The sequence below is a fragment of the Telmatherina bonti genome (genome assembly GCF_933228915.1).
Source record: "Telmatherina bonti genome assembly, chromosome: 9".
In the NCBI taxonomy this organism is placed as follows: domain Eukaryota; kingdom Metazoa; phylum Chordata; class Actinopteri; order Atheriniformes; family Telmatherinidae; genus Telmatherina; species Telmatherina bonti.
This window is the reverse complement of record NC_136627.1, coordinates 7,336,282-7,349,759: the sequence shown is the minus strand read 5'-3', so window position 1 is coordinate 7,349,759 and position 13,478 is coordinate 7,336,282. Positions and strand designations below refer to the sequence as shown.

General features: G+C 39.5%; 1 protein-coding gene across 1 annotated transcript; it reads left to right on the top strand.

The window, feature by feature from the left end:
* Nucleotides 1-287: 287 nt before the first annotated feature.
* On the top strand, nt 288-12,835 carry prss59 (serine protease 59, putative). The gene is made up of 9 exons (XM_079246593.1): nt 288-507; nt 645-826; nt 2,702-2,934; nt 3,702-3,837; nt 6,055-6,169; nt 9,561-9,762; nt 11,933-12,023; nt 12,115-12,317; nt 12,578-12,835. The coding sequence occupies exons 1-9, from the start codon at nt 301-303 to the stop codon at nt 12,685-12,687; spliced, it is 1,479 nt and encodes a 492-aa protein (XP_079102719.1). The 5' UTR covers nt 288-300; the 3' UTR covers nt 12,688-12,835.
* The last annotated feature ends 643 nt before the right edge of the window (nt 12,836-13,478 follow it).

Here is a 13,478-nt window from a genome sequence, read left to right as displayed (position 1 = left end):
TTCAAGTCACACAAAAACGGCACGGGATATTCTTATAGACGCTATTTATCTGTTTTTATTCGCACTTTCGCAAGTCAGTAGTCATTTATTAAAGTAATACAGATGTGAAGGGTCTACGTCTTAAGCAAAACGAAATTTACGGCAATTTTACAATCCATTAATATACCTATAGGAGAGCAGTATCTAAAACACAAGTTAATTTTTCCTACAATTTTCGAGGGCTTGAAAGTGGCAGGAGAACTTCGTCATATGACTGCCTATCAAATGATCACATGATAGAATTCAGTTGTTCGAACAACTATGGCTTTTCCCACGAGTGGGCAACCTGTTAACAGAGTGGTCCTGTTATTTATGTCCTCTGTGTTTCTAGCGGCAGAGGGCCACTACAGGGGCATCATGAAGTTTAATTCAGTACAGGACAGCAAGCAGAGAGCTATGTTTGAGGAGCTGTGGTTCACCCAGAAGCTGGATCACTTCAACGGTGCAGACAGCAGAGAGTGGAAGCAGGTGAGTCTACCTGTTGTGGGTCCTCCAAGGGAGCTAATTCACTGTGTGATTGTTTTACAAGTGCATCAATGTGGATTAATGATAAACACTGACACATGCAGCATTCTTCTGATGAGGTTTTCACTGTCTCCACTCAGAGATACTTTGTGAATGAAGCCTTCTACAAGCCTGGGGGTCCAGTATTTCTGATGATAGGTGGTGAGGGTCCAGCAAATCCTGCATGGATGCAGTACGGCACCTGGCTTACCTATGCTGAGAAGCTGGGAGCACTTTGTTTGATGCTGGAACACCGCTTCTATGGGAAGAGTCACCCCACAGTGTATGTTTTAGGCCATTTAGGAGCTCTTCAGTTGCTTTAAATTATCATAATAAAAGAGTATATATATATATATATATATATATATATATATATATATATATATATATATATATATATATATATAATTTTTATGGAATTTTACAGTAAGGTATAAGAAGAGAATAAGATAAAAAAAATCAATACATAATAAAAAATGTTTCATCCATCAGACATTGTTAAAGGGTTTAAAAGTGTAATATGCATGAGCACAACAGCCTCAGCTTTGATTTATATTGTTCCACCAACAACAACACATACTGCTTTTAATGAGGAAGCTGCAAACCTTGTTTAAAAACTGCAGCTATTGCTATTTAACGCTCCAGTGAAGTGAAATATGAGAGAGCAAACACCTTCTTCCATAAATAAACATGCAATAAGGATATCTAATGGATCTTTCATGTCAACTCTGCTCACCAGTAACACTTTTTATTTCCTCCATCATCAGCACACTGCTGTTTGAGGGCCATCAGCCCCTCTGATTGTACAACACAGATAAACAAGAAAACAGGAAGTTTAATGTGAACAATGTAAAGCAGAAGCTGCACCACCAGATGGCAGCTCTGCTTTTCCAAAAGGACTGTTCTACCCACCAGACATGCTGCATTAGACAATTCCAGGAAACCAAGACACTGTGAAATCTAAAATTTAGCTTTTTCTAATCAAATCAGACTTTTATTTATACAGCACTTTTAATGCAATACAATACTTTATACAATAAAAACCATTTCTGAATATTAAAATACAGCAAGTCTTTACTTCACACCCAAATGTATATAACGTAGGAGTTTAATAACACACACCTCATGATAATCTCCTTCACACACATGTGCACAAACATACATAAAAAGTAATAAATATATTTATCTACCCTTCTACACAAACCATCTTTAAGTTCTGTCTCATAAGCCATGTATTTATACAACTTTTGATAGAAACAAACCTCTTGAAATAATTTTAACCCAATCTTCAAATAGTTAAGTTACTGTTGCAGTTTTAGGAACAATATCTGAAACAGCACATTTGTAAGTATAACATTAAACAAAACTTTTTTTTTTTTTTTTTTTGCTTGATTTATCATTTTAGCTTCTCAACAATAATTATAAAAAAAACATATACAGGCTGTTTTTAATGTTTTAAGCTGGACTGCAGGCTTGCTTGTGATTGCCACTGTGCAGTCACACTGCAGGGTGTTGGTTGGTAATGAGTAATAATGATCAATGCTTTCTATGTAAAAGGATGTTGTCTGGGTGGCAACAAATGTGGTTGATGCTGTTTGCACTAATGCACTCCCATACAACAGATCCTGGCTAACTGGCTAACACACTATCCATGATTTGATTAAACTGCTGCACAGCTCCAGTCCATCTTAAATTAGCTCAAGTTTCAGATTTTGTTTGTGTTTTTACTGTTTTTTGTTTTTTTGGTTTGTATACAAGTTTGCTCGTCTTATGCAACCGTTTGCACCACTAAACTTAAGCCTGTGTTCAGTCTAGAGCTGCCTTCTTTAATGAGTTCAGTGGGTCAAAAAGCAGTTGGAACATCTCTTTCATTTCCAAAGCCTAATTTTCTATGTCTGAGATGTTGTTCTGTGCACTTACTGATATTCTTCATTTGACTTCAGTACAGCTTTAGGCATCCATAACTTTAGCATGATGCAAAATATTCAGACCATTCAAGCACCAAAACATGCAGCTTTTTCAAGAGGGCTGTGCTCAGAAAGAACTTTTATCATTTCTAATATGTTCAGATTTTTTAAAATAAATTTTTTGACATTCACTTTAGTGATTTGAAGCTTTAAAACATACTCCTCTTCTTCATGCAATTTTTTTCGTTTAGGGACCTTGGCACTGAAAACCTGCACTTCCTCAGCAGCCGGCAGGCGCTGGCTGATCTGGCCCATTTCCGCACTGTGATGGGTCAGACCCGAGGACTAACCAACATGAAGTGGGTGGCGTTCGGTGGGTCGTACCCCGGCTCTCTGGCTGCTTGGTTCAGACTGAAGTACCCTCACCTGGTTCATGCCTCTGTGGCCACTAGTGCACCTTTGTACGCTACAGTCAACTTTCCAGGTATGATGAGGCTGCATGTGAAATGACAAAACATAGATCTTATTTTTGTTATCTGCTAAATTGTAACATTTGATATAAAGAATGTTTTTTTTTCTGTGCTGCATTCTGATGTGAAACCTCTGAAGTGAACTGCAGAGCAGTTTGAAACATCTGCCAGATCAAAGATGGCTGGGCTTCGTCTGCTTTGTGTTTGTCTGAGCTCATTGTTTTCCTCCAGGAGGCTACGAGCTGGAATCGAGGTCAGCACAGCTTTGAACATGGACCTAAGCTGTTCCACCCACACACTGATCCTATTTTGAAGACATTATCACACAAATTCAGCTCGCATTCCCTTTGACCTGAGGAAAACACAGAGACAAACACACAGCAGCAGACACAGTTTACTGATGTTAGGTTTCTTTTTCCTCCAAGTTATTATTTCCCAAAACAGCGTGTGGGTTAGTCAGCAGTGTTGCCCGTAAAAGGCTGGCTCTCACTGCAGATGGAAATATTCCAAGGTTTTGTAATGTTGTGTTTCTCCTATGAGCTTTTAGACTCTGATTGACCTCAGATTTCACTTATAGTTTCACTGTAAAACCTTTTTAAATAAATAAACTTTAAACATAGCTGGGTTCACACACTGTTTCCAGGATGAATTAGAGCTTTTCTGCTGTCTGAAAATAACCCTCTGTGTTTAAACTGGGGGTGGTGGTGTGTATTATTGTGGTCTTTTTATAGCAGTCCTAGTTTAAGTGGCTAACCTTCCCTCTCTCTCTTTATTTTGCCAGAGTATTTGGAAGTTGTGTGGCGTTCGCTGGCCTCAGAGAATACAGAGTGCCCCTTGCAGGTGAAAATGGCTTCAGATACCCTCGCCAAACTCCTCAAAGACCCCAAAACCTTTGACAACATCACCAAAGACTTCAAGTACTGTGCATTTATCCTTAAAAATGTTCTTTCTTTTTTCTACTGTGTTCTGAACTAATCATAAGCACTAAAACAAAAACCCTACCAAATATTAAACTGTATTTAAGTCCACACTTAAAATGCTCATCTCAACAAGTCAGTTATAGTATATTTAGCTTAATGCTGTAGAATGATAAGAGTAATTCTCTGGATTTAATTAGTTTTCTTGTCTGATAGTTTCGTTGCTGCCAAATGACACCAGATTATCTTGAGTTTGTAAATTTGGATATTCACCCTTATAATGAGCTAAAGTCTAATCAGTAATAGCAGCGTTAGCTGTGTGTATATGCAAAGCAAAGAAGCAGATACAAACAGTAGATTAAATAAGACTTCTGTTCCTTTTACAGTGAGAAGCAATGTCATCCCCTTGGATCACTTGATTTAGCATGTGGAAAATGATATTTTATTACAACAGAGATGAGAGGGTTCAACTCTTCTACATGTGCAACAGACTAAAGCTAGCTGCTTAGCATAATTAAGTTTAGCTAAGCTAAGCGTAAGATGTGGAATCAGATTAAAACATTTAACATAGTGTTGCTCAACAATACTTTTTTCCTAATAAAATAAAAAGTAATGTTCCTTGTATAAAGCACATCCTGTTTTCATATTAGCAATTTTTCTGGGTTTTGTAAGGACCCTTGTGAGTCTGATGCTAAGCTAACTACCTATTAGCTCAGAAAACAAATGAAAAGGAAATTTCACATTTTCTTAAACACAAACTAAATCAATGTAAATATATCATATAGATTAAATGTGGAATTATTTGTCCAACAGATAAGATAGTTGCTTGTATTTTCATGTCTGTCCAGGAAACTATTGCTAGTTGTTTAGCTTAGCTTAGCACAAGAACTGATGCAAACATTAAGCCTAGTACAGTAAGGCAATATGTGTTTTTTTATTTTATTTTTTTTTTTAAAGTATTTTCAATTTAAAAACTTTTTTCATACATTGCCTGTCATATCTTTATTTATTTATTTTGGTCTTGTAAGAAGCTTGTGAGTTTAAAGCTGACATAACTACCTGTAGCTTCACTTAGCATGAAAAGCTAACTGAAGCTGCCCATTTTCTCAACAGAACCTAGAACTAGAAATAAAATGCATACATTAAGCCTGCTACAGTAGGGCAATATGTGTTTTCTTGATTTAAAAAAAAAAAAAGTATTTTCAATTTAAAAACTTTTCCAACATTGCCTGTCATATATTTATTTACTTTTGTTCTTGTAAGAAGCTTGTGAGTTTAAAGCTGACATAGCTACTTGTAGCTTCACTTAGCATGAAAAGCTAACCGAAGCTGCACATTTTCTCAACAGAACCTAGAACTATTTCTCATCCAGCTCTTTGCAGGACAGTAGTAGTTATTTGTGAGCTCAGAGGACCAGAGAAGGGTTGTCTCAGGTCCAAGTTTGTCTCATGTCTCCTTTGGTATGTCTCCTCAAGCATTTTTGGACCAAGCTTTGTCCTCTGGAATCTGGGAGCTGCAGCAGAGAATTTGACTCAGTCAGACATTTCAGTAATATTACATAACACCAATTCACCCTGTTGTTAGATGACAAATTTAATTTTAATCCATATTACAGATTAGCAAAGATTACTATAGATGTGCTTTGATGTCACATGAACTGAATGCTGCTTCACAGGCTGAGTAAGTGCTTTAGATTCAGTTCTTATTGGATCATTTTCTCAGTCTCTCCTTTTTCTATTTCCATTGTTACAGTCATGAAGTCATTCTTATCCTGGTCGTGCCCTGTCTGAAGTCCTCACGCCTGCCTCTGATGCTATTTGTGTCCGGTTGTCATAGCGACCATGTCAGTCAGATGCTGTGTTTGTAATTAGCACAGCTGAAGGTTTCTGTAATGGTGCGGTTCTTGCCGTCATGGCGGCAGAAGGGAACCGTCCTGACCACACTGGACATGTTTTATTTCAGCTTCATGCAGGAAAAAGCAGACATGTTGTCATTAGAAAACTTACAAATGTCACTGCGGTGGTTTTTTTTTTGCTGTCTTTGCTTTTATAAGTGTCCTTTTACTTCCTCTAGACCAGATGTACACACATATACTCATCACCTGAGATGACAGGGAAGACTTAAAATCCAGCCTTTTCCACATTCCCTTTCTTTGCCTCCATATCTCTTTCCATGTCTTTGTATCCACCCTTATTGCCTTGTTTCCTCTCCTTCTAGTTTATGCTCCAAACTGCAAATCCAGACTGAGATGGACTCTGCATACTTCCTGGAAATGCTGGCTGGCAACTTCATGGATGTGGTCCAGTACAATCAAGACAACAGAGCATTTGAGGTGAGGAAAAGAGTAATAAAGCCCAGAAACTTTTTTTTTTATAATCAGTTAAACAACACTTGGGCAAAATTCCAGGTGAAATTTGTTGAGTATTTGCTGCAGAAAAGTTTGGAGTTGAAGAAATATCAAGTGTGTTTGTGTTTTGGGCGCTGACCTTGTGTCTGGTGGAATTTAAGGCAGCTGTGATGTGTAGGAAGGTTACAGACAGTCCTTGTATTGTCGACAAGCCAGGCAAACAGAGTTGTTTCTGGACTCAGTTACTGGTTTATTTGGCCTTCATCGCCACACAAATAGCCTAATCGTCTTTAACTGTGGGTGGGTTATGACTCAGTGGACACTGCGTGATATTAGTAAGAGGAATGAAAGAAGGATAACATTTAGTTTGATTATTAAAAACATCTAAAGATGGTATGATTTGCCATCAAATAATTATGATTAATATCCAGTTTAAATTTTGAAAACTAAGCTTGCTGTTTTCCAAAAACAGTTGATCTCATCTACTTTGACATCCTTTTCTGAGGTTTACAACGGTGAAAAATCAAAATGGTGTTTATTTAGATTTAAAAAAAAAAAAACAACTCAAAGTATTAAATGGTTTAACTATGAATGCATTACTGTGTGTAAGGCTGTAGATCTGTGCTATAAATTCATTTATTTAATTAGAACAATTGATCATTTATCCAAGTCTGAATCATGCTCCAGTTGGAGATGCCTGCTGCTTTCTGTCTTGCTACATACTTGAAGAAGCCTCTGTCTGAACTCACTCATTTCCTCACAGTGTTGTATAGAGGGTGTGAAATATTGTCACTTGCTATCAGCAGCTTTTTCAGCATCTTTCTCTGGACAATCATCTCCAGCAACAGATCAATTCCCAGAACAGAACCAGAACATCCTTATCAGGTTGATCAGTGTTTGTAAGTCTCTGTTTCTGATGCTGCTGCAAGACTGACTAAACTCTCTATCCCAGGCTGATGGAAGATATGAAACATGTAAGCAATTATTTTCCTTCTCCTCGTACTTGTTTCTGCCCCATCTCTGACCAGTCCTCTTTACTTAGCTTCTTGAAAATCAATGATACTCCCTACAGCTGCAGAGTAATCAGAGTACCTCTGCAGATGACAGGACTCAGCGTTGATCTGGAAGTCTGAGGTGTACAGCGTGAAGAGGAATGGTGAAAGTACAGTTCCTTGTGGTGCTCCAGCATTGCTGACTGCTGTCTCAGAGATACAACCTTTCAGTCTGTTTGTCATCTAGCTATACATCCAGGTGCTTGTGGAGGGATCCACCTGGAATTTATGGAGCTTCTCATACAACAGAGCAGCTCATTTGTATAAAAAAAAACATGATTTTTTCAGTGCTTCCTTATTAGAGTGGACTCTGAAACAGGCAGATGATGGCATCTTCAACCCTAAGCGTGGTGTGGCAACTCCAGTCCTCGAGGGCCGCCGTCCTGCAGGTTTTAGGAGTTTCCCTGCTGCAACACACCTGACACACATCAGAGTCAATTATCAGACTTGTGCAGAGCTTGACCTCAAACCGGAGTTGCCCACTCCTGCACAAGCTCGATACTGTAAGCAAACTGGGTCCTGAATGATTTCCATGTATCACACACTTCACTGTTCATCTATTTTTTCTACTTATTTACGTAACATATTTCCAGACATTTTGTTAAAACACAAAAGAAACAGAAATTAGCTTAGTAAAAAAGAATTGGTGCAGTTTTCAGCTGTGTAGAAAGTTATAGCTCTGAATGCTTCCCTACATGCCTGATAGATTGTGCGATAGACTCCAGCCCACTCATGAGCCAAAGCTTCAATGAGTGGGCATAGCCAATCGATGGATGTTATTTTCTAAGCATTGAATGAACACTATAGATGCTGGATTCTTATCTGGATTATCAGTCTGTTAGTCCAACTTTGAAAAAAATCTGTTTAGTTTGACTTTACTTGTCTTTATTGTTGTTATAATAACCCCTCTAAAGGGATTCTTTATGAATAAACAGTAATATCGCAGCTTAAAGTGACCTGGTTGTTCATATTTCCAAGTATTTTTTTAATCTCCCATGTGGATTTTTAGCTTCAGAATGGTTCTTCTAATTTAGAAGTAATTCTCATCTCCTTCTCTGGTTTGATGTTTATCGTTATACCTGTGCTGCAGGCTGCTAGCCTCGTGAGCCATCCACTCCACGTGCCGTTTAGTGATTGAAATCTTCTCTTTCCACAAACTTCTTTATTATCTCCAAACACACCTTTGCTCACAGCTGCCACCTCACCCTAAATGCGCCAGACTCATGTGTGATCTCGTGAAGGTTATTTGTGTTGCTGTTGTCGAGCATCACAGCTGCAGCTTAGAGATCTTCTGTGGGATCTGCTACTTTTAAACAGAGACTTTAATATGATGATGGACAAGCGGTAACCATGACGACCCTAATTCTGAGCAGTCAGATCTCCTAGGGAAATTTGCTTTATCCTTTGTCACACTACTATTATTTGAACATAAATAATCCTTTTGTCTTGCTCCAAGTATCGACAAATCTTTTAGTTGAATGTTTTTCTGCATGAATGAAATTTGTTTCTTTTTTTTTTTGTCTCAGTAATTTTTTTCATCAGGTACCTCTGTTTTTACCCTCCCCCCTTCTTTCCCATTCCATCCCCTCTCTGTCCCCCTGGTGCCTTGACGAGACGTGAGTCCGGTTACCAATAAGCTGATGTGAAAAAGTAACAAAAGACTCTTTGGTCTCTCTGGTTTCCTGTCGCCCCAAGCTAAAGAGACGCTTGTAAAAGAGCTGAGAGGAGCAGTGGGCCACAGACTCCACAGCACAGCCAGCAGCAGAGGATTTAGGTACCACCGAGGAATTTGGGTTAGAACAAGGACCGAGGTGTAACTCAATCAGTAGAGTCAGAGCTGCTTCCACGTCCAGGGGTTATCAATGGCCTGCTTTATAAGATACGGAGGGCTTTTCTGGAGCTCACAGCTTCTAGTATAATTACTTCCTTTTCACAGAAGTTGCAAATGGGAGGGCTGCCATTTACAGTCAATAACACTTTATTTTCCACGTAGGCTGGCTTCTAATCTCTGCAACTGTTTACTCAACGATCGCAGCAAATGACACATAAAGACGCAGAGGGACAGAGTTGGACAGCAGCCACAGAGGAGATGTGGAGTCTATCTGCAGTCGTCCAGAAAAGCGCCATGAGCTGACCTCTGACTGCTGCTCTGTCACATGCAGGCTGCAATGTTGTGGGAGCTGTCTGGGAAATAACTTTTATTTCTCTCCCCTTTTAGTGTTCACTCTCACGCTGCTGATTTTTGGTGAAACTTTACGCATTTTCAGGTCAAAAAGAGCACATCCTTCACTTTGTTTCCCACTTCTTCTCCTTTGTTGGCACAGGGTGTGCTGGGCACCAACATCACCATCAAAGTGCTGTGCGGTATAATGGGGGATACGTCGCTGGGGGATCCATACGCCCGATACGTCGCCGTGGCTCGCCTCATGATGGACACCTTCTCTGTGAAATGCCTTGATGCCAGCTTCAGCAACTACGTCAGAGACATGACTAACACGTCCTGGGATGGGCCTGCTGCAGGGGGAGGTGGGTGTGGGAAGTGGGATTGTGTTCATGCAAATGATGTTTGTGTAGTTGCTTATATCTAACAATGTTAACAGCTATTTTGGTTGAGAAAAACCTGTAATGTCATTGTGAAACCTTCCACGGGGTTGGAGCCTCAGGGTGGGTGTGTGTAGGGGGGGTTTGGTTTCAGAGACTAAACCTCAAATGCTGCTAAAAGGCTGGTTTATACGGTGGCCCTGAAGTGTCACAGCAAAACAAAAGTCACAACACAACACAGTGAGAGACAACACATTAAGCCACAACACAACACATTAAACCACAACACAACACAATTAGCCACAACACAACACAATTAGCCACAACACAACACAATTAGCCACAACACAACACAATTAGCCACAACACAACACAAAAAGTCACAACACAACACATTAAGCCACAACACAACACAAAAAGTCACAACACAACACATTAAGCCACAACACAACACAAAAAGTCACAACACAACACATTAAGCAACTACACAACACATTAAGCCACAACACAACACAAAAAGTCACAACACAACACATTAAGCAACTACACAACACGAAAAGTCACAACACAACACAAAAAGTCACAACACAACACAAAAAGTCACAACACAACACATTAAGCCACAACACAACACAAAAAGCCACAACACAACACAAAAAGTCACAACACAGCACATTAAGCAACTACACAACACATTAAGCCACAACACAACACAAAAAGTCACAACACAACACATTAAGCCACAACACAACACATTAAGCCACAACACAACACATTAAGCCACAACACAACACAATTAGCCACAACACAACACAATTAGCCACAACACAACACAATTAGCCACAACACAACACAATTAAGCCACAACACAACACAATTAGCCACAACACAACACAATTAGCCACAACACAACACAATTAGCCACAACACAACACAATTAGCCACAACACAACACAATTAGCCACAACACAACACATTAAGCCACAACACAACACATTAAGCCACAATACAACACAATTAGCCACAACACAACACAAAAAGCCACAACACAACACATTAAGCCACAACACAACACAATAAGCCACAACACAACACATTAAACCACAACACAACACAAAAAGTCACAACACAACACAATAAGCCACAACACAACACATTAAACCACAACACAACACAAAAAGTCACAACACAACACAAAAAGTCACAACACAACACAAAAAGTCACAACACAACACAATAAGCCACAACACAACACAAAAAGTCACAACACAACACAAAAAGTCACAACACAACACAATAAGCCACAACACAACACATTAAACCACAACACAACACAATAAGCCACAACACAACACAAAAAGTCACAACACAACACAATAAGCCACAACACAACACATTAAACCACAACACAACACAAAAAGTCACAACACAACACATTAAGCCACAACACAATTAGCTACAACACAATTAGCCACAACACAACACATTGGACCACAACGGAAGTGATATTGCTTCTCTTTTTTTTTTTTTGGCTAATTGTGTTATGTTGTGGCTTTTATTTTGCTGTGACACTTCAGGGCCACCATAGTTTCAGGAAGAGTAAAAAAATAAAGATGAAGTTAATTCAGGCAAATGTAAAATCTAAAATAAATCTGTTGTCACATCACTTTACCGCAAGATGAAGTTCAAATAAATCCTGAAAATCCTCCCGTAACTCACTGCAGAGCCTAAATAAAGTCACCAGTAGATCTTACTGAGCAAACAGCGCAGAAGAAAAGAACCGCCTTGGTGAGAGTTACGATCCGGTACACATACAAACGCTGGTTCTTCAACTCTGTTCAGATGCACATAAAAAATCTGATAAGTTGTCTGATTTCTGGAGTCATCAGATAACTTGAGTTGTCATGGAAACAGCATAATGTGATTTATCTTTTATCGGATACTGGCAGTTTTCAGATGATATGAAACACAGATTTTTTCCCCCACAATCCTCAACCTTTATATCTGATTTTAGTTTTGTTTTTTTTTTATGTGCGTTTCAATGTCATCTGTTAAAAAGACAGAAGCATGAGCAGAACAGGAACACATGATGGTGTGCAGCAGACCACATGACCATGCCTACACTGGGTCATATTGTACATGTGTGTCTTGTCAGGGAGACAGTGGGTCTACCAGACCTGCAGTGAATTTGGGTTCTACCAGAGCACAGATTCACCGAACCAGCCTTTCATCGGCTTCCCTCTTGTGTGAGTGTACTGCAGATTATCTCCATGTCATAATGGTTTCCTGCACCTGCTCCTCCTTCATCCTCCTCTTTCCTCTATTCCCTTGTTCCAGCTATCAGGTCAGACAGTGTGCAGACTTCTATAACATCAGTGCTGAGCAGGTGGCAGAGGCAGTCGCCCAGACCAATGAGTACTACGGGGGATATGAAATCCGCTCCAGCAGGATAGTTTTCCCAAACGGCTCCATCGATCCTTGGCATGCACTGGGAATCACCCAGGACGTGACTGCTGACCTCCCTGCTGTCTTCATCAAAGGTTCAACCACATTTTTTTCCTATTTTCCTCCCTAAGCCGGTGTAAAGTCCAGCTTAAACGCTGCGCTAGGTGTGGTTATCTTTTATATTGCAGCTGTGTAACATTCCAGAAACCGAGCAGGAAAAATAGTTTCACTCTGAACTTGTCAGGTGGATTATTGTCTGTGGAGCTCCATGTCCCTCCACTTTTTTACTTTCCCTTGCTGGTTTTGTTTGTTCTCCCTTCCTTATCTTACATGGTCATATTTTCCTGTGATGCAGGCACGGCGCACTGTGCCAACATGTACCCAGCCCGAGGCGAGGATCTCCCACAGCTGTCTCTGGCTCGAGACCACATCTTCATGCTCCTGCAGCAGTGGCTGAAGCAGTGACTCAGTAAAATACGCCAAGCTGGTGTTGCAAGTTAAACTGATAAATCAAAGAAGCTGCTTGAATTAATGTCCAAATGCTCAAAATGCCACTTTGTACAAGCCGAAATGTGTTTTAGAATAATAAGATCATTTTGAGACTTTAAAAAAATTGTTGGTTTTTTTATGATTTTCTGCACTGAGCTGGTAAACGGTGCAAGATGGACTAAAGAAAAGGTCATATTAAGCTTTTTGGCTTCATTTTCTTTCTGTTCCATGATTTTTACATGTTAAAAAGTTTAAGTTCCTCACCGTCCAACAGATTCAAAGATGAACACCACTAAAAATATACAAACATGGACACCTTGTGTGCTTCTGCTGTACTATCTGAGAGGTCAAGATCCTCTTTTAAACTAATACAGGAAAATTCATCAGTAACTTAAATGAATCTGCACTAAAATGCATGAAATAAACTAGATTTTGTCAGGCTAATGCACTGAGTTTAATACTGTTAGAACAGAACGTGCTTAGTGAGGGTGGATCTTCTTTGTCCTCTGAACTTTGGACATGTATGCTCCAATCTTTGAACACAGTTGATAAAATCACGTTGTGATTATATTTTGGTTAATTTTTACATTATAATGCGATCTGGTTCCTTGTTGCTGTACTTATAGTGAAACTCCAGTTTAATCATCCACTTTTAGTGTGTGAGAAGTAGACAAGTCCAACTCTGCAAGTCGCGCTGACTCGAGCATCAGAAGCTAACAGCCATTCAAGTTGTAGTGGGATATAAAGGGAAGTCCTCATTTCTGAGT

Bases quoted from the DNA above. Each gene is read 5' to 3' on its own strand.
- prss59 (XM_079246593.1), top strand. From the start codon at position 301: ATGGCTTTTCCCACGAGTGGGCAACCTGTTAACAGAGTGGTCCTGTTA. The intron at 3,838-6,054 runs GTACTGTGCATT...CTCTCCTTCTAG, and splicing joins AACATCACCAAAGACTTCAA to TTTATGCTCCAAACTGCAAA. The intron at 9,763-11,932 runs GTGGGTGTGGGA...GTGTCTTGTCAG, and splicing joins TGGGCCTGCTGCAGGGGGAG to GGAGACAGTGGGTCTACCAG.